Source organism: Pelodiscus sinensis, chromosome 2 (assembly GCF_049634645.1).
Source record: "Pelodiscus sinensis isolate JC-2024 chromosome 2, ASM4963464v1, whole genome shotgun sequence".
NCBI classification, from domain to species: domain Eukaryota; kingdom Metazoa; phylum Chordata; order Testudines; family Trionychidae; genus Pelodiscus; species Pelodiscus sinensis.
Window position 1 is genome coordinate 207,027,123 of NC_134712.1, and position 24,588 is coordinate 207,051,710.

General features: G+C 44.4%; 1 protein-coding gene across 1 annotated transcript in view; it reads left to right on the forward strand.

Moving 5' to 3' along the window:
- Positions 1 to 24,588, forward strand: part of THSD7A (thrombospondin type 1 domain containing 7A) — a 538,075-nt gene that overhangs the window by 402,467 nt on the left and 111,020 nt on the right. Inside the window, exons 13-14 of the mRNA XM_025180361.2 lie at positions 763 to 895; positions 3,995 to 4,098. Of these exons, the coding sequence (XP_025036146.2) occupies positions 763 to 895; positions 3,995 to 4,098 (237 nt within the window). The remainder of the gene's footprint in view (positions 1 to 762; positions 896 to 3,994; positions 4,099 to 24,588) is intronic.

Below are 24,588 nucleotides of genomic sequence, written 5' to 3' on the forward strand. Positions count from 1 at the left end.
TCCATGGGCTATGGAAAAACGACAAAGTTATGATTCTGCTAATATTTTCTTCTGCCCAGAACTCAAACTTATAGAATATGACCACAATCTAATTTTTCCTGAAATAATTTACTATTTATCATCAGTAATAAATGTCTGTAATAATTAATAATGTGTGACAGTAAAGTAAGTCATAGAAGTAAAATAAAAGTTCACATTTAAACATGGTGCATGCTTTTTAGGGAGTTTGTCTGTTTAGGTAGCAATATGAGTCCCATGTAGGAAAAATAGATATAATTAGAGTAAGTCTCAAATAAAGACAACTGCATGAATTAAATCTGTCACCCACCTTCTGGGTGTGGAGGTAAGGGTAAAAGAATTAGATTCTGTTACTGGGCTATTTATGGGGGTGGGGTTTTATTATTCACTGCATTACTTACATTTCAGCTTATATCTTAATTTTACGGATAAAACAATAAGAAGCTGCACATTATGTAGTAGATCAGGCCCACTGAGCATATCATTCATTCATACAGAGTATGCATTCATACTTCTATTGACTGAAATGCTTTTTGTCCAATGGCTGGGATCAAGGGTAATATTAGGTTAATATCATTAATTTTTTGTCATGGGCAAAATAACTTGTTCTCATACAGCAATGGTCTCCATTATGTAATAGGTTAAATCTTTTTTATTTCTAATTCCCACAGTCCCAATATAATCTTAATTCTAGACATCTTCTGTTTGTGAGGGGAAATAAACAAACTATTGCACTCTTGGTAGGGGATATCACAGTAAAGAAGCAGTCTCGCCATCGAGTCATCATCCAACTCCCTGCAAATGGTGGCCGTGACTGCCCCGACACCTTATATGAGGAAAAGGAATGTGAAGCTTCTCCTGTATGCTATACTTACAGGTAACACTCATACATGATGCATGTCTCTTCAGCACTTCCCCCCTCTCTATTCAAAGTGCAAGGGAAAATAGAGTACAGAATCAAATCAAGACTGGTAAAAGCAGGCATAATTCCATTGACTCTGACACACCTGTTTACATGAAGTTTGTATTTGACCAATTGTGTTAATGTTCTATTGGATTTATGCCCATATTCCAGCCAGAGTAATTTATTCCAGTATTTTGTTTCTTATTACACATATTTGATGTCTGCTGATATAAATATCATACACACAACATCAGCTCCTATCAAATAATGCATCAGGTATCTAACAATCCATTTTCTCATAGATTAAAGCATCCTCATGGTTGCTGTAAATCTACACCGGAGGACTCAAAGGAACATTCCAGAATGTAAAGGTTGATAGAATACAAGTGTAACCTGATTGTGTCTCCCACACATAGGGCTATAAACATGACTGCATGAGAGCTACTACAGTAGCTCTGTGCCATGTAAGGATTCCCCTATGTGAGTGCATCCGCTAGTAGAGGATGAAACCAGATTTGGAATTGTTTCATAGTACCAGAGCAGCACAAAGCAGTCCAGATGTGTCCCCTGAGATTTAGACCTTTCTAGCAATGGGAAACTAGTTAAACTTAATTGACATTACCATATAAATATCATGCTGAAGGGAAAGGCATGTTTGATTCAGAAAGTAGTATCTTGTTTCTTCCCTAGCAGAAAATAACACCTGTTTCTCCTAAATGCTGCCACTATGTCATAATGATGCTTATACATGTTCTTTCCATTGGCACAACAGAATGGAAAACAAATTGAGGTTATTAATGTATTACCTTGATCCTGTTTTAGAGAATTATCACTTCTGATCCATTAGGAGATTACAGCATATCTAACTGAATGGTATATGAGGCTATAATTATAGTGCTTGAAGCTACCAAAATGCAGTTCTCCAATTATAATTTTAAACTTTCCTTTGCAGTGTCATCTTAATCATTTTATCCCGTAAATATTGGCTGATGCTCAGTTATTTAACAGCTTCAGAACCAGATGATTTCCTGGCATTTCACCTGAGCCACTGGAGGAAGCTGTGTGCAGTAGAACTCAAGGTTTCCAGCAGTGACAGGCAGGGCAGCTTCAGTTTTTTGAAGGGGACTAGAGTTAAATACCTTTTCCTCTACTCCCTCTAGCACTCTTCTTCTTCACTGGCCGGGGCACATAGTATGACACACACACATACACAACCAGCTCCATACTCTTTCCTCAATTCCAGGACCAGTATGAGGAAGGCAGGTTACATTGAACACTGGGCCTAGAGGAAGAGATGATCTCACATGATGGATCACTTTAGTATCACTGCTGATGGCTAAGGCACATTGGTAATATGAGTCATGTATGCATTTTATTTCTTTCACTTTGCGTGACTCAATCCAGTTGTGATTACAGGGAACATGAGAACAGCCATCCCGCATAGGTTTTGCTATATTCAAGGCCCTGTGCACTCTGGGGCAAACTAGGTCTAACTTCCATGGCATTTTGGTAGAAATTCTGTAGCAGCTGTAGAAGAATTTTAAAATGGATGTTTATAACCAAATTAAATATGCACCTGAACAATCTGTATAGTATTGATTTATTTGATCTATTTCAGTCATATAAAATTACTTATCCTTGTTGTTTGTTTTTGCGTAAATTACGTTATCCCACTGTTACAACCTGGTCCTATGCCCCACTGTATAGTCACTAGCCTGTTTGAAGTGATCACAATCTCTGGGTCCACTGTGCTTCCAAATCAACTGGGTTTGGCCAGTCTAATCACTGTTTCTTTGAGTGGTGGAGTGGACCTAGAGTCTAATCACAATCACTTTGGGTTGTGGGGCATTTCTGCCCAGCCATTCCAGACTTGGAAATCCGTGTCTGAGACTTCCTGAGCCTCCTTCAGTCAATTCCTTGCTCTCAGTGCTCCACCTACTCAGGGCACTGTGGAATATTAGTTTAACCTCTTTTGGAACAACATGGTGGGAAAGCAAGGAACACAGGCTTAGCAAAGGAATTTCTTTGAAAGCAAAACAAAAATTCTCTGCTGCTGCTCCCTTCACTGGTCTGATCTCACCTCTCATGAGTGTGAGGTTTGCTGATATTTCAGGCTAGGCAGAGTCACTGCTTTTCTCACCATATTGCAAGTCTCTTGTTGCCTTGATGGCTTCTTAGTGAGACTCCTTCAGTAAGGTGTCAAGCACTTGTCCCAGGTAGCGCAGCTATCTAACACAATGCAATAAGTTGCCTTTAGTATATTCAGGCTTGCACGATCACCCTGTCATAAGAACAGCCATACTGGGTCAGACCAAAAGTCCATGTAGCCCAGTATCCCATCTGCTGACAGTGGCCAATGCCAGATGCCCCAGACATTCTCCAACATTTTCACACACACAACAAATCTGGGTTCATAATTGGATTCATGCATAACTCATTCCATCACAGCCATATTTTCAATTTTCATTGTTAGTAGACTTTCATTGACTAATTGTAGCGTGCTCTCAACACACAAACACACATCCATCTCTACCTTGGATCTTAAAGTTGTCTGCCTTGGTATTCAGTTTATGTTTATCATTGGCAATGCTGTCTCACTAATACAGCTTTTGGCAACACCGGTAGTGACGTTCCTTAGTAAACATGCTCTGGAGTTGATTGATCTTCCATCCTAATAATGTGTGTGTTCCGAGAAAACCATCAATACTGAACCAGTGATGATGGACAGGCTGCTGGGTTTGGCTTTAACTGTCCTAATTTCTGATCTTGTGCTGCCACTTAATATGAAGCAGCTGACAAAGAAAAGAATCAAAAACATCAATGGGGTGTTCTTCAGCACTTGCAACTCCTGCAGAAGTTAACAGAACCTTTAAGCAGAACAAAGAAAAAAAAACCAACAACCTCGGTATGCTATTTCATACCATTGTTACATTTTGTTGTGGATAATCAGTCTAAGCTAATAATAAGTAATTATTTATTCTTGTTTCTGGAGTAACCTATTATATGTTACTCACTTAAGTCTTGATAAATATCATTTAGATATATTGTTTCTTATCCTTGTCCTTATTGCAGGTGGAAGACGCACAAATGGCGCAGATGCCAGCTGGTACCATGGTATGTTCGCCAGGACAGTCCAGGTGCCCAGGAGACATGTGGGCCTGGACTACAAGCAAGAGGTGAAAGACTTTATTTCTATCCTTCATTTCCTAAGAGTCAGTGGCTAGATTGCTGAAAAGGGGGAAGTAGTTGTGCCTCTTCCACATTAAGGGTTATCATTGCAACCATAAAGACTAGAGCCTTAATGGGTTTTTTAAATAAATGAAAGACATCAGGGTAAATTACTAGATTACCAGCCTGATAGAACCTTAGGCCACACCAACCCATATAAAATACTTGTTCATAAAATATCTGTCCTCGGTTTTTATTTAAATACTGTTTCAGTATGTGACTAAGGTTAATGCTGCTCCTTATTCAACCATTCTAACTATATTTCCTTTACCAAGAGAAGGAAGAATCTAAAATTTATTCTCATTACCTGGGCCAAGTTTTCAAACATGGGTGTAGTAAGTACGTTTTCTAAAAACCTGTGTTTTTGCACATGTAAGTAGTTAGATGTTTATACCCTCTTTGCAGTGAAAATGCTGATTTGCTTGTACATATGTGGTGTTTTTCACATATGTGTACATTTTGGGGGCATGCCAATTATGCATAGATCTGAAACTATGGCTCCTATATGTCTTTTGTATGATCACAAATAATTTTAGTAGTCAAAAGCTCTGGATTCCATGTCACATGTTTTAGAGTGAATGTTTTGTGCTAATGTATTCTTGTAAATGTGACTACATTGCATAAATTAAGAAAATTTTTGAAGTGTATTGAATAAAATCTGTGAAAATTATAACTTCAGTGTAGGGATGTGAATGGGTAACCAGTTAACCTGCAGGAGCCCTGTGCAACTGGCAGCTGGAAGCCAGCAATCCCACAGGGCGGCGAGGCTGCTAGCCCCACCCCTGGCTAAGATCTTGCTTAATTGGTTAAGCGGTTAAACGTAATGTATAACCAGTTAATTGGTTAAATGAGATTTTACAACATTATTGCAATTTCCACTTTCTGCATTACATTAAAGGCCATAAGGTGCCGTCATGATCATCCAGTCTGGCCTCCTGCATGTTGCAGGATATATTTCTGGTTTTTTAATGGAAGCTCTGATCCATTATAATAAAGTTGACTTGTTGAAATGTAGAGCAGTTTCCTGAGCAAGAGATGTTGATGGCAGCATAAGTGAGATGTTCTGATTATTAGCTTGCATGCAATCTCAAAGCAGGTTATGATATTCTTTAGGTTTTCTGTAGAGTAAATCTTTATCAAGTAGCTTCTATGGCTGATTCTAAAGATGTTACAGAAATGTATTTAAGGTAGGCCATGAAAATTATCCTGAAGGTATTGCCTGCTAGTACAAAAAATTTCTGACAATGTGTAATTCTCATGGTGGTATACCAACAACACAATCTATTTCTGAGCTTGCAGCTTCCTGAGGCAACAATCAGATTATGCACCTAAAAATATATTTTCTCTCTTTGATGGCAGCAGTTCAGGACAATACATAATGTTGCCTCCTCATTTGTATTATCATGGCAGAAACAGCATCTGAATCTGCACTATAGTTACAACTTGTGTCTCAAAATCAGTACTACAGATTGAAGCACATCCCAACTTATTTTACCACACAGATTTTGTATATACAGTGCACCATAAGAGTTTTCCTGAGCTTTCCATATAAATGGCTCTGTAACTTCATTCACATACTGTACAGACACACACACATACACAGTAATGTTATTTTGCAAAATATTGGGGGCACATTTTTCAAACTTGGTATAACAGTGTTTCCCTGAAACTCCACACTGACCAAACAAGTTCTGAACGGTCTGAGAAAGGTTAAGTGTATTCTGCAGACTCAGTTAAACCAAGGACTTGTTACCTGGCCAGAGTGGAATGATTCTCTGGAGAGAGAGAGAGGACCTAGGACATGGGAGAACAGCCGTGAAAGAGATACCAGAGATCAAGGATTTTTTTTCTTTACATTTGCAACTGAAGCAGCAAGCTCAGAAATGCCAGAGCTATGAATTGTCAAGTTTAGCGGTACCAGGACTCAGCCTTGACAAGCTCTAGCACAAATTAAGCACTGGAGAACAGTTTCGAGTTAGGAACTCTAGAAGTAACCAAATCTGAGGAGAAGGCTGCAGCTACAGTATGTTAATGGAGCTAAATTCCAGGAAGGGGATGAGATTTTCATTCTGCACAGTGTATAATTTAGCTTTAGAGCAGATTGGGACAGTTGTTCTCTTTTGAGATGGGGGCCCAATTCCCTCTCTGGACTCTCCGATGAATATCCTGGAACTTGTTCTGCATGACTGAGTGCTGATATGATCACCCAAATATGGGAACCGGGAGTTAGTTTTGACAATGAAAGTTAAGGCTGCTCAGCACATCTGAAAGTCAGCCCTGAGCCCTGAGATGGCCTATTCCTTCTTTCTTATAGATAAACTAAAAGATTTACTTGGCACTGCTTGGATCTTTCAAGGCAGGGGGTTGGAGGTGCAGGAGTCAGGGCAAGGACTTGGAGATGTGGGGGGCTCAGGGCAGGAGGCTGGGGTGTAGGGGTGAAGGTTTCAGGGTTGGGGGGTAAGGAGGGGCAGGGGGCTGGGAGCTTGGAGGGTGCAGGAGTCAGGGCGGGGTTGAGGAGGGACTCAGGGTGGGGGTGCGAGAGTTAAGACAGCCGTGGGGGGCTCAGAGCAGGAGGAAGGGTGCAAGAATCTGAGCCAGGGGGTTGGGAGGTGTGGGTGGCTGAGGGGAGAGGGTGGGGGTTCAAGAGTTAGGGCAGGGGTTATGGGCAATCAGCAATCACTGCCAGGGCCACAGGGGACTGTGCAGCCTGGCCAGCGGCTACTCCCCAGGGCTGGCCTAGGTAATGTAGGGCCACATGGCCCAGCTGCACCGCAGCTCTATGGAGCTGTCAAGGCAGCAGGACACTCTTGTTCTTTGCCCCTCTGTGGTCATTCTGCAGTATTACTAGCCCTGCTGTAACAGCCCTTCCTTTCCATTTGATGAGAAACAATCACATTCCACACACATCTCATTGTCCTGGCACAACCAAACCCTGACCTTGCTTTAAGATATGAAAAGAGGAAGCTGCATACCAAATTTAGTGATTCTAACTCTTAGGAGGTGTTCTTGAGCAAACAGACAGACAGAGAAGTGCTCTCAAATATATAGTAGATGCCAGAACTGTGTTCAGGATTGGACCATATGCGTACTAGTTTCATTTCTTTTACTATCTGAGGCATATACAGTGCTAACTCAGATACAAAATAATCAATCTATCTTCTGCCTCTGATTCAAGTGGGGCTCAGCTGGGCTAGTTCTGTGAGCACTGCAGCTGGCAATCTCTGACAGTGTTTAAAAAAAGAATAGGAATGTGATGTAATTTGTTTTCACTTTTAACTTTTTCCAATGTCAGCAGTAACCCAACCCAAGAACATTACACATGTTTTCTTTAGAAGATGGATTTGATTGGAAATCTGTTTAGAAGTTTCACACAAACAACTGTTAATTCTGTGAAAGCAGGGTTTTTGTTGTTGTTTTGGGGGGTGGGGTTTTTTGCAGGAGAGGGATTTTCAGGAGATTATGTGTGTGTATACACAAATGAACCATCACTGCAAAATATTGATACAGAACAGAGTAAAAATAAGTCTCTTACTTACATCCTCTGTAATATTAGCATGTGTACTGTATTTTAACAGGAATGGGGAAAACTGCTGTAATTTGAGGTTCCTCTTCTGCTTAGCAACAAACTATTCTTTTTGGAGTGCTTGCTCATGTCCATTCAGTTTAAATGTGCACCGGTGCCAGAAGTTGTCCCTCAACAGTACCTATAGGGGACCGACTCATATGCCCTCTAGAATGGCACAGTGTAACCCAGCCTACTCCCAGGTGGTCACCCCAGATAACGATGGAGGTTTGTTTAGTGCTGGATGCGGCCCACACTGGAGGCCCTGCAGGCAGTGCAGGAGATCATGTCCATCCCGGTGCTGTCCACTCCGACCCCTGCGATTTCCTGGTCATGGGATAAACCTGTATTTGAACTGTCATAGTCCCTGTGTCAACAGCAACACTCTCCATAGTGGTGGGCATCCTGCTAGTGGTTGTACTCCACAGCCGCTATGCCTCTGACTATGTTAGGTAGATACAAGGCACCCCATTTGGTGTCCAAACCTTCAATAAGGGCAGAAAGACTTGAAGCATGGCTCTGGGTGCAGATCTCTAAAGGCATGGCTTGCTGGTGACTAAGCATAGACCTTTAGAAGCACGCACCCTTCAACAGGAATATTGGTACCAGCACCTGGAATCTCTGAGGCCCCAGTACCACTACAGGGACAAGGGATTCCTGGTACCAATCCCTGGGCTTGTCATTGTTCCCTCAGGGTGGCATCATCACCTGCAGGTGCATCTTCCCGACACAAAGCCCTCTATGGTTCCTGGTCTTGCTCCACATCCCAGTACGACTCATCAAGTGCAAGGCATAGATCAACAGCTCTAAGCTTTCACAGATCTGCTGAGCGCTGCCAATCACCCAGACCCCATTCCAGGCTCCAGTCAAAATCAACCAGCTCTGACTCCAGGAGGAATGACCAGTGCCGATTAGGACTAGGGATGTAATAGTGTAGTCGATTAACCATTAAGTAAAAGTTTATAGGTTAATGCTATAGATTACATGCATTCCCTCCTCCCCCCCGCCCACTTGCCAATAAATGTTTTAGCAAGCTGGCTAGAAGTCAGGCTCAGTCCTGGCTTAAAATGAGTCCTGAACCTACCCTGCTGTGGCTCTGCATTTGAAGTGTATTAGGAGCTGGGCGGGCAGGCAGGCAGCTGGACTCAGGTCCAGGAGTACAGACCCTCCCCTAGACAGGAGCTGTTGCCACCCCATGCTGCTACCTTTTTATCAGAGGTAGCAGCACAGAGCAAGAGGGGAGCTGGTTTTTAAACTGGCTCCCCTTGTGGACCAGCTCCTGCCTGGCATCCTGCACTGCTGCCTCTGATACAGAGGCAGCAGTGTGGAGCGGCAGGGGGCTCTTCTGGAGTGGTGCTGGAGCACACTGGCTGCTGGCCCTGCCCCCATGATTATAGAATTGTTGACTGACTAATGAGAATTCTTGAGGGTACTCAACTATTCAATTTAACAGATATTTAACATCCCTAATTAGGATAGAACCACTGCTCAGCCCTGTCTTGGTCATTGGGGAGCAGCCGCTCTGGTTCAAAGTGAAAGGCTCTAACAGCTGGACAAGCTCTGGTACCTGCAGTGCAGACTCATCAATTACACTGCAGCTAGCCTTGTGACCTCAAACACCATGTCTGGCATCATAGTACCCATGGAACCCTGGGGGGTTCATTCAGCCCTCCCAAGTCACTTGCTCTGTATCTGGAGCTTTGGAGAGGTCATCTGCCTCTCTTTCCCACCCCTCTGGCAAAAGAGTTTTTGACTGCAGGGATCCCACTGGTGCACGAGGACATGGAAGAAAAAGCTGCTTGTCCATCATTGGTTGTGGAGGACTCTTGGCACAGGCTTCCTCCTCCTCATCACTAGGCTAGGCTATTCCATGGGAATTTGCATATCTCCTTCCAATCTCACTTTCGAAATCAGAGCTTTTGAAAGTGAAAGTAGTTTAGATGTGGCTTTTTCGGCGAACTCCCCTCCCTCCCCCACGTCGAAAAGCTGTTCTTCCTCAAAAAATAAGGTTTACGTGGCTTTTTGACAAAGGGGGGCACCAGAAAAGCCACGTCTAAACTACTTTTGCTTTTGAAAGTGAGATCAGAAAAAGAATTTGCATATCCTTTTTTGACACTCTAGCATAGTCTAGATGAACCTGAAGAGTAAAAACTCAAAGAGACTAGGCTTCTTTGGGCATAAAGTTTATTCATCCTCCATTATACAGTTGATGGTGGCTAATCATCAGACCCTCCTGGGCTGCTATGATTATAATTTGTGGCAGGCCATGGCTAAGTTTCAGAGCACCCTTCCTGAGGCCTCAAGAAAGGAGTTCCAGGTGATCCTGGATGAGGGTTCAGTTATGTCCAGAGCAACTTTCCAGGCAGCGTCACACATAGTGGATACCACCACATGAACTAGGGATGTCAAAATGCAGGTAATTGTGTAAACGTGTAACTGCCAAAAAACTCATGGTTACAGGCACCCGCAGCTGCCTCCCCAGGAACTAGTATGCACCAAGAGCTGGCTTTTAAGCCAGCTCCTGGTGCACACTGGCTGCCCTCCATGCTGCTGCCTCTATATCAGAATCAGCAGCACAGAGCAGTGATGGCTCCCCAGGAGCAGGGCAGGAGCCTGCGTGTAACCATGAATGTTAACTGATAAGCCCAGGCTTATTGGTTAACCATTTACATGATTATACGTTCACATTCCTAACCTGAACCATGGCCATGGTCAGCTCAATGCACCAGACTTCTTGCCTGGTCCTCTCTGGTCTCTCCTCAGAGGCTCAACAGTCAATGCAAGACCTCCCTTTTGACATGCATACTCTGTTTTCAGAACAGGTAAAACTAGACTCCATGGCATCAAAGACTCCCACACAAGCCTGAAAACACTGGGCTTGTGTGTCCCCAGACCTTCCCACAAGCAGTTTAAGCCACAGAAGCCTCAGGGGCAGGGAAACCACTTTTGCTGGCGCCTCCCCATAAATAATCCATGGGCAAGGCATTCTAGCCAACCCGCATTATGCAGATAGACAAGCAACCATTTTGATGGTATGCCGGAGAGTGACCTACCCAGATTGTTGCCTGAATCCTTCCTGTTCTCTGTTTGCTAACTGCTTTTTTCTTTCCTCCCTGTGTGAACATCTGTAACATCAGATCAATATGTCCTCAATATGATCGTACAGGATTATGCCCTTCTGTTGCTTTCTACCCCTCCTTCCCATTTTCCTCCCTGGCACCTTAGCTAACATCCCTCCCTCAACTGAGTTGACTTCAGACACTTTAGTTCTTAACTGGAGCGTGTACCTTGCTGGTCTCTAGACCCAAGGTCTATGGTTCCCAGAAGAAATGACATTGCACATAAACATCAGAGAACTTATGGCAATCTGCTGGGCATGTGCAGTCTTCCTACCTTACCTGTTGGACAGAGTGGTCAGGGTCTTGACAAACAACAGAGCCTCCGTATTCTACACCTCCATGTTCTACATCAACAGGAAAATGAAAGCACATTCATCAGCTCTCTGTCAAGGGCACTCTGTCACTGGAACTTCTGCATGAGCTATGGTACCCACATAGAAGCATGTCATCTACTGGGAGTCAGGAATATGGTAGTAGATCACCTAAGCAGAGATTTCTCCTCTCACCACAAGTGGTTGCTCCACCCAGAGGTAGCCTACATGATCTTCCAAAGATGGGGAGCTCCCCAAGTGGATATGTTTGTCATCGGGCAGAACAGAAAGTGCCACTGTTTTTGCTCCAGCTGGTGTTTGGACAAGGGCTCCCTCTCTGATGCTTTTCTCCTAATTGTGGGTAGGAGGCTTGATGTACATGTTTCTCCCACTTCTGCTCATCAACAAGGTCTTAGGGAAAATCAAAAGAGACAAGGCTTAGATTATTTTCATTACCCCTGCATGGCCTTACCATTACTGGTTCATAACACTATTGAGTCTGGCAGTGATCCCTCCATGGGCCTTCCTAGACCAATTGGACCTGCCTTCACAGACGTGTCTCTGAGGTGTGAGCCTTTACATCAGAGCTGCCCTCCTCTATAAGATCCAGCTCTGATCACACCTGGCCTTTCTTCCCAACATGGTATCGTCTTTCCGTATGAGCCCAGACATCTGTCTTTTGGTCTTCTGCCCCAGACCCCATGGCTATGTCTACACTGGAGGGTTCTTGTGCAGGTATACTTGTACAAGATCTCTTACACAAGAAAACGTCTACACTGGCCAGAACCACATCATAAGAACGCTGAGCTCTTGCACAAGGAAGTGTCCACGTTGGCGGGAAGCCCTTGCGCAAGAACATGTCTCTGGAAGCAAATCGGTCATGTCAAGAGGTCACCTGCAGCGTCTGTGGACATGCGCTGGACCCCCACTGGGAAATGTACTTAAAGGGACTCCTGGATGGCCGTTTCCCTGTGGCTGCATGCTCACGCACCCTTTTGAGGGTTCCAGAGGGACAGGTGTGGCTGGTGAGGGGGAATTCCCCTGGGGCAGCAGGAGGGGGGGGGTCCTAAGATGGCCCAGGAGCCCCCAGGGGAGCCTGTTGTGCCTTCCCCAGGGGAAGCTACAGTGTCCCAGAGGTGTCCATGGATGTGTGCTGTGTGCAGCACCCTTTAGGCTGTGTGGGGTTAGGCCTGCAACCTTGGGGCTGGCCTACTCCTGGCCAAACCTTCCTCCTCCTCCTCCCCCACCCCGGTCTGGTCGAGTGGAATCCCTGGGGTCCTAGGCATGTGCTGGGGCTAGCTGCCGCTTCTCTGTGCCACTTGGTCTGGCTGCATGTAGGATTGCCAGGTGATTTCAACAAAAATACCGGACACACTTGACATTACATGACAGTCTCTATTACATTTTAGTTAAAAATACCAGACATGTATATTTTCTTATTTTTATCCTCTCAATTTGTTTCCCAAACAGAAAGCTCAAAGACTGGACTGTCCGGTTCTAAACTGGACACCTGGCAACCCTAGCTGCACGAGGTTGCACGTGCTGCATGCCTCTGCGCAGCATGTGGCCAGGCTGTGCAATGTGCCGCTACCTCTTCCCCATCCTGTGACCCTCCCCCCCCTTCTCCAGCACACTTGTGAATGGTAGCCACTCCACTCACCAGGCAATCTGTCGCCGGCTTCGGAGGATGCCCAGGACACATCCTGACTGGTGCTGGGCCAGGATGGTGAGGTCTGGCTGCTGTCCTCTGCCACCTCCTCCTCCGTGTCTGAGAACTGGTCTCCCCCCTCCTCCTCCTCCTCCGGTGACCTGGGTCGGACCACTGGGGTGGCCACCACCGTGTCCACCTGGAACAGCAAGGAAGTGGCCCCTTTGTCCCCTGAGATCTGGTGCAGGTGGTGATACTGGTGACAGGCCGTGGCTCCGCCACCCCACGTTTGCTGGCCCGCACATAGGTGAGGCGCAGGTCCATCTGGGCAAAAACGTGTGCATTTCTCCTCCAGGACTTGGGGTCCCAGAGGGCCTCCTCCTTTCCCCAGAGGTCCAGGAGGGCAGTCACCTTGGCGGTGCTCCAGCATGGAGCCCACTGCTTGCTGCCCCTTCGGGCCTGCTGGGTGCCCTGGGGTGGCTCCTCCATGGGGTCTGAGGGACTTGGGTGAGGCTGGGCAGCTGCCATTCCTCCCTCTGGCTGCTAACCAGGCAGCATGTGGCAAATGTCTGTGCTCTGTGCCTGTGCCTTTAAGGGGGGGGCCAATTAGCGGGAACCAACGAGTGGTGATTGCCTGTACGGAGTGTCGGAGAGGCCACCTGTGTTTTTCACTGGAAGCCAATTCTTGCACAAGTACGCGCTTGCCAAACATCCACACTGCCCTCTAGCGCAAGACTGCCTGCGCAAGAGAGCTTAAGCCTGATAGAAAACAGCATAGCTCTTGCGCAAGGAGCCGTCTCTTATCACGCCGTACTGTACATTTACTTGTGCAAGAGCAGATGGGCAGTGTAGACGCTCTGCGGATTCTTGCGCAAGAAGCGGTGAGTGTAGACATAGCCCATGAGACTAGCAAAGAGAGGCACTTACACACTCTGAATGTAAGAGGGGACCCTGGCTTTTTATCTAGATTGGACAAAGCCTTTCCGTAAGTCAATCCAATTCTTCATTTCTATAGTCGATAGGATGAAGGGCCTCCCTGTGATCACACAGAGGATTTCAAACTGGATTATCACTTGCATATAGATTGCCCTCCTTCCCCACGATGGGAGATTTTGTCAAGAAGGAATGTAGAGTGGGAAGGAGGGCCAGTCATGCCCTATATACTGTGGTTTATGTGCGCCACTCCAGAGGGTGCCAGAGCTGGCCCTCTGTGGATACTGTTGAGGGAAAAACTTCTGGCAGCAGTGCACATGAATGGACATGAGCAATACATCTCAAAGAGCTCCAGTTACAGAAACAGTTAACTGTCTTTGGCAAATGTGAGCAAAACCATCTCAGCTCTTCTAGAGGCATTAGAGTGTGAAATACATAGACTTTTTCTTCTTTTGAAACCTCTACAGCCAAAATGGCTGAGAACTGGAAGTTGAACATTTGTATAGAAATAGCCCAATTTGTGTAGAAGTATCTTTTAGCATTCTAGAGAAAATTGGTTTAGATTTAATTGAGTCTGTACCTCTGAAAATTGCATGCTCTCTATGCATCGTGCATGTTTTCCATGAGTTCTTTATAGTGTGTGTCGGGGGGTGCACCGTGGGGGTTCCACTTACTCCCTCCCGGCAACACCTCCCTTTTCCTTTTGCCTTCTGGGCAGGCGGGCCGAAGGGACACGAGGGGTCTCAGCCCCCCTCGCAACACCTCCCGGTCCCCTGGGCGTGCTGGCTGTCCTACCAACCCTTCAACCTTGCCGCCACTGCCTAGTGGTTCTGTGCCCCCGGGGTCCCCCAGAGGGCTCGCTCCTCTAGTTCAAGAGTCCCACCACGGGGTCTTCTGCCCCATGTTCCAGTTGGGCCGCTGTACTCACCGCGGCCCCTCGAAGTCACTCGCCTTCTTCCTGCCCTACTTTAGGGCGGGGGAGGGGAAAGGGGAGTGGGTAGGGGGGCCTGGGCCCATCCTCCCCTCTGGGCCCCATCCCAGGGCCCTAGGGGTCAGGGAATGCTGCCCCTTTAAGGCTGGAGTGGGATTCTGCTCCGCAAATCTCCAGCCGCACGAAACAAGCCCGCCCTGGGTTCCTTCCTACCCCTCCCCTCCTCTCAGACTGGGGTACCTGGCTCGTCGGCGTCTGCAGCCGGGATGCCGTCCGCTTCCCAGGGGGTGCCGGCTCAGCCCGTCTCTCAGCCGCTGGCTGCTCCTCTCCCGGTCGGGGGGTCGGACCGCTCCCCCCCACAGGTGGACCCTCCGGCTCTTCATGCTGCCGGAAGGGTGACTCCTCCACTGCTTCTAGCTCCCCCTTGCCTCCCGCTCCGGAGGGCAGTTCTCTCTCCCCGCCTCCAGTCGTGCCGCCAGCATTTAAAGCGCCCAGCGTTTAGCGTGAGCATGCACTGCACGGGCGTGGAGGAGGGGTCCAGCAGCCCGGATTCCCGGCTGCCGTGTCTGCCCTGTGGCAGGGCGTCCGTGCTCCGTCACAGTGTGATAGTCACTTCTGTCCAGCATGTGTACATTTATACTACTTAAGTTTTAATTTTAGCCTTGAAAATAGGTCTTAAGCAGAACTTAAGTGGCTCTGGTCCTCTTCACAGAAGCAAATTTCATTCAAAGTGTGCAGGTAAGGGATGCACAAACATCAGGCTAATTTGGCTTTGCAGTGGAAACTGTTGTCCAGGGTAAATGGACTGAAGCAATAACTCCACTTAGAGGCGTTGGCCCTGACTGTTGACTCTCTAAGTTGAGAAGGTCAGAGAGAGCAGATGCACATGTTCCTTAGTGTGAAGGCAATAAGCTAAATGTTCTACAAGTTGTAGAAACCAATATAATATCACATTATATTAGAATTAATGTGGCATGTGTTTATTTGGTTAATCTGCTTTGTAACACACATTGATGAAAGCGCAGAAATATTGTTTTGCTAGGTATTTTACCTTTTAAATGCTCAAATCAGGAAAAGTGGCACATTCAAATTTAAGATCCTTTTAATGTAATAGCTGTTCACATGAATTTACAGTAAAATAACTGATTTCATCTTAGATATTTTGGATAGTGTATTTAAAGCTGCTCAAATGTTAGTTGGTTTTCACTTTGTGTGATTGTGTATGGAAGTGTAGATATAGCTATAGCCTCTTGGTGGAAAAAATGATAGTTCATGATGAATACTTGTTTTTTACTATTAAATCATTTCTAACACATTAGCGTGAGTGTTACATTGCACCATCCATTGAGTGCTCCGTGATAATTCTCCTTTTACAATGATCATACCAAAGCAATCTTAGCACTTTACTTTCCTGTGAAAAGTGGATTTTTGTTCACCAGAACATGCCATTCTAGTTTTTCCTACTTACAAGAACTGTTCTCAGTTTAGAAGTTCTTCATTAGCACTGTTAGGAGATGTTATTTCCTAGTATTATTAGAACAGTCCTGCTTTGGCCATCATTGCCTACACACAAGCAGCAATCACCTGCAATTTAGCGGCAATGGTGTTACAGCCAAAGGAACACATACCACAGAACGGACAGTTCCCACTTACACAGATTCATTAGCAGTTTCTTTCAAACAAAACATTCTGTACTATTTGTGCTGTGAACACACATTCATCAGAAAAAAGTAATTAAATCTGAAAGGAAAAAATGGGGAGAGAGATTGTTAAAAAGGAGTGGAGAGGAGGTGGTTGTGACAGTCTACAGATATCGTTAGAATGACCTTGCCTAATAGTGTAACCCCAATATTCATGTTTGCATTTTTCAGCTATTTTATTACATTGGGCTGGGTTGACAGTAAAGGTACCAGGGTGAATCATAATGCTGGGAGAATGATTCATCCTTCACGACAGTTCTGCTTCTAGCTGTCCTGTATAATGAAGCTTTTATTGCAAATCATGTCCGTGTAAATGAACACGTCACAATTTTAGAGCTCAAGTTTGGTGTGGAGGAAAGACAAGAAAGGGCTTTTTTAAAATTTTGTTAACAAAATTGCTTTTCTTTCAACATGTATTTTTAAGAGAAAAATTAGTAAACTTCAGTTGTCATATAAATATCATGGACTGATATTCCTGACTAAAACCAAATAGGCTTGACTTTCCCTTGATACAGCTGTTTGAAAACGTTTCAATCCTGACCTATAAGATAATTGATAAGTTGGTCATGAGTCTGTCTTGAACAAAGAAGGGCAGTCGTAGTGAACAGTATTAATCTGTGATATATGTAAGCTTCCAGTAGGGACTGATTACTACAGTTATTTTGCTTGTGGTAAAATGCCTTCTAATCTTCTAGCAGTGAAAAACAGTGTAAATGTACTATATACCCTAGCTTTCAACATCTAATGGAAGACTTTTGATGTATGCTTGAGGGTATGCTAACAGGGTGTGTTTCAGTATGAAGGTTAGAGTTGCTATACTTCCTGTATACTTCTTTCATCTTTAAAATATTACCCGGAAGGAGGAGTGAAAGGCATGGAATATCGGCAGATTGGGGGGAAAAAAGCAAACTGGAAATGTTTGATAAAACCAGATTGTAAATGTTTGATGACGGTGATGCTGACAACAAAGGTAAAATAAAAATATCTTTTTCAGAGCTTGTATGACAGCAATATGTGGATCCCATTTAAAAATATGAATAATTCTGATAATGTCAAAAAGCATTTTCAACTTTAATTTGAATAATATACAAAAGCCATAGACGCTATTAAACTTTAATTAGGCCAAAAATCTCACATATCAAAGGATGTATATAGTTGAATGTCAAAATAAAAACTCTGGCAACAAAGCTGTAATGGAGCAATTGCATCATACTGGCCATGAAGACATGTTTGAGGAGGTCAACAAGCATGTGAACGAGGGGGATCTAGTGGATACAGTGTCATTAGATTTCCCAAAAGCCTTTGACAAGGTCCCTCACCACAGGCTCTTAAGCAAAGTAAGCTATCATGGGCTAAGAGGAAGGTCCTCTCGTGGATTGATAGCTGGTTAAAAGATAAGAAATAAAGGGCAGGAATAAATGGTCAGTTTTCAGAATGGAGAGCAGAAATTAGTGTTGTCCCTCAGGGGTCTGTACTGGGACAAATCCCATTCAACATATTTATAAATGATCTGGAGAATGGGGTAAACAGCAAAGTGCCATATTTTGCAGATGACACCAAACTGCTCAAGATAGTTAAGTCCACAGCAAACTGTGAAGAGCTTCAAAGGGATCTCACAAAAAATGGTGACTGTGCAACAAATGGCAGATTAATTGTAATGTTGATAAATGCAAAGTAATACGTATTGGAAAGCATCATTGCAACTATGCATTCAAAATGATGGGCACTAAATCCGTTATTACCACTCAAGAGAGAGATCTTGTAGTCATTGTGGATAGATCTCTGAAAACATCCTTTCAATGTGCAGCAGCAGTCCAAAAAGCAAACAGAAGGTTGGGAATAATTAATAAGGGATGGAGAATGAGACCGAGAGTATCTTATTTCCTCTATCTAAATCCATAGTAGACCCACTTCTTGAATACTGTGTGCAGATGTGGTCACCTCATCTCAAAAAAGATATCTTGGCTTTTGATAAAGTTCAGAAAAGGGCAACAAAAATGATTTGGGGTTTGGTACAGCTGCTATATGAGGAAAGATTAATAAAACTATGACTTTTCATCTTAGACAAAAGAAGACTAAGGGGGAATATAATAGAGGTCTGTAAAATGATGATTGCTGTGGAGAAAGTAGATAAGGAAAAAATATTTACTGGCTCCCCTAACACATGAACTATGGGTCACCAAATGAAATAGAATGAAATACAGGCATCCCCGACTTACGCGGCTCCAACTTACGTCGGATCTGCAGTTACGAACGGGGCTTTTCTCGCCCCGGAGGACATGGACTGCGGGACCTCGCGGTCCTGCCGACCGTGTACTCCAGGGCGAGAAAAGCTGCTTCGCGTCTCCCTGGTCTGCAGATCAGGAAGACGGAGCAAAGCCGCAGAGGGGCTCGGGCAGCCCAGGCGTGCCTGGGCTGTCCCGCTGCCGGCTTCCCCTGAGGCTTTGCAAAGCCTCAGGGGAAGCCGGTGGCGGGACAGCCCAGGCGCGCCTGGGCTGCCCGGCTGCCCGAGCCCCTCCGCGGCTTTGCAAAGCCTCGGCGGAAGCCGGCAGCGAGATAGCCCAGAAGCACCTGGGCTGCCCCGCTGCTCGAGCCCCTCCGCGGCTTTGCTCCTCGTCTTCCTGGAGACTCCCCAGCAGACCAGGGAGACACGGAGCAAAGCTGGGGAGGATACGGGCGGGACTGCGGTGCATCTCCGTGGTCCCGCCGTCCGGGATTCCCTGGTCTGCTGGGGGGCGCAGCTAGTGCGCCCTCCAGCAGACCAGGCTTTTCTCGTCTGGGGTAGAGCAGCTGGGGCTGCTGGGTTGGTCCTGCAGCGCCGCTCCTCGGCGCTACTGGACCAACCCCGCAGCACCCCAGCTGCTCTTCCCCAGGTGTCCCAAGTCAGCCGCTGCTTAAACTGATCAGCGGCTGACTACAGGAAGCCCGAGGAAGAGTTGCTCTGCCCCGGACTTCCTGTAATCAGCTGCTGATCAGTTTCAGCAGCGGCTGACTTGGGGACACCTGGGGCAGAGCAGCTGGGGTGCTGCCCGGTTGGTCCCTCCTGCGCCGCCCCTGCGGGGACCTACCCGGCAACGCCCCAGCTGCTCTGTCCTAGGCGTCCAGATTCAGCTGCTGTTGAAACTGACTAGCGGCTGATTCCAGGCAGCCCAGGGCAGAGCAACTCTGCCTCGGGCTTCCTGTAGTCAGCCGCTGGTCAGTTTCAGCAGCGGCTGAATCTGGAAGCCAGTTCCGACTTACATACAAATTCAACTTAAGAACAAACCTACCGTATTTTCCGGCGTATAAGGCGACTGGGCGTATAAGACGACCCCCTAATTTTCCAATTAAAACATAGGTTTTGGCCTATACTCGCCGTATAAGACTATCCCCCCCTTCGAAGGCAACACCATTTAATAACATCAGATTTGATTTAAATAATTTTAATTAAAATGGTTTTGACTTACCGGTACTTAAAATCCTTCAAAATCCAGTAATACAGTACTGTAGCTTCGGCTACATACAGAACATCCCTATTATTACCTTTTAGCCCACTGGATGTGCCCTAATACAGTACTGTAGCTTCGGCTACATACAGAACGTCCCTGTGCTGATACTGTATGTACCGCACTGAGCCAATATTCTATTTTATGCATTCCATTAATGCATACAAAGCCTGCTCAGATTGGCTGAGTCAGAGAGGCGGGCTATTACAACCTTTGCCAATCTGAGCAGGCTTTGTATGCATTAATAGAATACACCGCTTGCCGGGATTTGCTCAGCGCGGTACATACTGTATCAGCACAGGGACGTTCCGTATGTAGCCGAAGCTACAGTACTGTATTAGGGCACATCCAGCGGGCTAAAAGGTAATAATAGGGACGTTCTGTATGTAGCCGAAGCTACAGTATGTTTATACCTGGCGTATAAGACGACCCCTGATTTTTGGGGGATGTTTTTAGTATAAAAAGTCGACTTATACGCCGGAAAATACGGTACAGTCCCTATCTTGTACGTAACCCGGGGACTGCCTGTAGTAGCAAACTTAAAATAAAAGGAATCATTTCTGCACACAATACACAGTCAGTTTGTGGAAGTTCTTGCCAGAAGATGTTGTGAAGACCAGGAATTTAACAGGGTTCAAAAAAAGAACTAGATAAATTCAAGGAGGATAGGCAGGGATGGTGTCTCTAGCCTCTGTTTGTCAGAAGCTGGAATGGATGCAGAAGATGGTCACTTGACTATTACCTCTGGGACATCTGGAATTGGCCAGTCAGAAGACAGGATACTGGATTAGATGGACCTTTGGTCTGACCTAGTATGGCCGTTCTTAAATTCTTATGTTCTCAAGTAAGGGGTGAATGTATTAGAGACTTGTATAGAGGGATGCAGAGCCTTTTACACATGACACCTGAAATGTTCCACAAACATTTAAAAAACACAGAGGAATGTGACCGAGAATGTGGATTTTGTCAAAAAATATATTTTTTGTCAAGGAAAAACTGATTTTGAAAGGGGGGGAAAAAGTTAAAACAGAAGCCAACGTAGACTTGGCACAGGCAAACAAAACAATCTGGCTACGTCTAGACTGCAAGCCTCTTTCGAAAGAGGCTTTTTCAAAAGTATCTTTCAAAAAAGCCTCTTTTGAGAAAGAGCATCTAGGCTACAACCAGTACTTTCGAAAAAGCAAGCAGCATCCAGGAAGTCTGGATGTTCTCTTTCAAAAAAGCACAGTTTGCATTACATAGCGCCTTTTTTCAAAAGAGCACTTTTATTCCTCATAAAACGAGGTTTTCCGCGGTCGAAAAAAGGGGAAGTTTTTTTTGAAAAAAGGCTACTTTTTTTTTAAAAAAAAAACAAACCCTGTAGTCTAGACACACCCTCTGTGAAATGTGTGAGAACTGGGTTAGCTGAGCATTTGAAAAACATCTGTTAATCATTGTTATTAGGTGTTCATTTCCTAGAGCAGAGAATGCAGTTGCGCAGCCCATTTGTGGTGTGTGCACATAACTGGAAAAAACTGTGGTGGGAAACTGCCCTGGATTACAGTACGAGCAAAGTAACTTCCAGATGAGGAATATTGAGTAGTAATAATAAATATGGAGATAAGGGATGTTTGGTAGTCATTTAGTGCTATCTAATTTATCTCTATATTTTAATCAGTTGTATTTTATGGAAGATGCTGTTGTGTGAATGTTTTCTGTCATCTGCTTTCAAAGACAAGGAAGTCCTTCCACCTTTGAGGAGAGTTAGAAAAGAAAGTGTTTCTAGAGCATAACTCCACTGTTCAAAGGCAATAGGCTAGGTGTCCTCTTGCCCTTATGTGTTGCTCCGTGGCTGCATTGGGGACACACGAGGGAAGAAAACAAAAGGGCCCAAGGAGAAGGTGTAAATCAAAGGAGATTACAGGGCTAAAATGTGAGAGCAGATGGCATTATTCATAGAACAGTGATACCAAGGAATGATTCAGACCTTACTAATTGTAGAGGAAAATAAACACTGCATTAACACCAAGAAATTAAGCAGCAATGTTTTACAAGGAACATTTATACTTCCCGCAAGAAATACAATTTTTGTGGAGAAGCTCGGAGCCAAAACTTTTTAGCAAAATTAAATTAGTCAATACCTTTTTCGCCCTCACACAGAAATGTGATTTCCAGTTTCACTACAGAGCATGGCATGCTGCTGCTTTTCGATATGATCAGTCTCAGAAATATTTCGCCACACTTTGTCCCATGTGCTACAAGCACTCACAAGAGCATAAGCACCCTTGGATTGTGTAACACTTGTGACCAGCACTGATGCTGAAAACACAAGTAACTGTACTGGAATAATTTGTATCTTTCTAAGAAATAAAACAAAAATTGATCTTATCATATTAAACAAGGGATTCAAGCAGCTTCTGTTTAATGCTTGATTCTAAGTGCTGTAAAATCCATATAGTTACTCAGTTTGCCTTCAAATTTGGTGTTCCCATTAGGATTGGAGTTCTGTTATTGTTCCAGATTTGGAGTCATTTGACTTAAGGGGGTTTCCCAGATGCAGCTGCACCACAAAAAGAAGTCTTTTTTTTAAAGCTGTGAGATTGTGGCAACCTTTTCATTCTCATAGATAAGGTACATCTGCACAGCCCACTGAAGTGAGACTCTCAGCCTGGGTCACCAGACTTTGCCTAGCGGAGCTCATGCTCACACTCCAAAAACAGCTGTGTCGACAACACTGTGAAAGTCAACCCTGCACTTTGAAGCCCAGCCGCTGCCTTATATACCCAACACACTTGCTGTCATGGCTCCTTCCCCACTCTGGCAGGATAAATGCAGAAGTGGGGGCCAGCAGATGTACCCCAAAGCCTTATCTACCAGGCTTTGGTATAAAACTTCCCCCAAAATCTTAAAACCCTAGATTTTGGGAATAAAACTTCCGCTGCCACCACCCAAATGTTAATAAAGAAAATCAGGGGAAAGATCATTTGGGAAATCTCATCCCTAAAATAAAAATCAGGGCACACAATTAACCAATGCCAGATTAATAAAAAGAAAATAACTTGTATTATTACAACAATATTCCTGTTGCAAGCATCATGACTAGATGGGAAGGTAACAAAATATACTCATGGAGAAACTCCATGGACCTAGAATTTAGTTACAAAGAAAAGCCAAAACATATTTTAAAACATGTACAGATCTCAGATCCCATACCCAAATCATAAAACAAGAAAACCTGACCGATTTATCTAAACTTTACCCTACTTGAAGAAAGTGGAGAATTGTTTCTTGGAGAGAGAGAGAGAGAGATGTTTCTCTCTCTCTGTAGCTGCAGAGAACTCGCCCAGAGAGACAAAGGAGGAAAAAACCCAAATTCCTTTGTCCCAGTTTGAAAGTCCTACCTACATTCCTATTGGCCACTCCACCTGGCTAGGTGTAGTTAACCCCTTAATCCCCAGGCTGCTGGCTAGCCCTCATAATCATGACACTTGCTAACAAGATTCTGCCTACGCCTACACCTATACTTTCCCCTTCCATCTTTAAATCCACACATTGCTCTCATATCCCAACATTGCTACTGATGATACCCAGGGCAAGTAAACTCGGGTGTCCTACTAATGATACCAATCTACACAATCATGTAATGAAATGATGCAGACTGGAACCTCAAGGCGGGTGCATATACCTCACCTTCATATAACACACGTTGGAGGACAGGACTCAGACATCTCACAATCACAGCTCTTCCATGTAGTCCTCCACTGTAGAGTCAGTACAGATACATGTAAGACAGAGAATACAGCTGACATGAAGGTATATAATTCCCAGTGACTATTACCAACTTCAGAGGGATCAGGTTAAGATTGAATCAGCTGTTTACCTTAATTTAGTATTTCCTGACTTTCTGAAGTTTGAGTTTTTCTGAATAAGATATTACTGGGCAACCTTAACTCTTGAGTTAATGGGTTTGTTTGGTGGTGGGCGTGGGGGTTTTTTTCCATTTAATAAACAAACTAGTGAGAGTCCTTTGTAAAGCAAAAAGACCTCAGTCATTTAATTTATAAATGTAATTTTATGCTGCCATTGTACCTTTAGTAGTTCAGTTAAAAATAAACAAACAAATGTGGAAGGAAACTAAATAGTGTTTTATTTTTACCTACTCATACAGACTTACTGAAATACAACATTAGCATTTAATTACAACAACAACAAAATGTATTAACTTCTGGCCCCTTGTGTGTTGGTTCAAGTGACATTGTCAGACAAATCTTTAATTACATTAAAGACCCTTCTCTAGAAAATGTAGAGCACAGTTTTCCACGCCTCTCTTCTGGAAGATGATAATTGTTAAATAGGGGGAAAAGTTTCTTACTGAATTGTATCCACTTTAAATTTGATTTTTTTGTTAACTATTCTCTTTGTGGTTTATATGTTCAGTGCACAATCATTTATGTTTAATCCAGTACCAGAACAAACAAACATTCCTTCTTCTCACTGCTAATGGCTATAATCAATTTGATGTGGTTCATTGGGATTGATTATTAGCCAGGCACTCTGTGCTTTTATAGCAGTTGAAAACATTGCTTGTAATGAAGGTTGATCATAGATCTCAGCTGGCATTTATAGAGTGTAATTAAAGCATTATGGTCTTCGTCAGATGTGTTGTGCACCAGACACTCCAAATGACTTGAACTAGAGCTGTGGGTGCTCAACTTAGACCTTATGTAGAAAAAATATGAATGATGGTTTACTAAAAGCAATGAAAAAGTG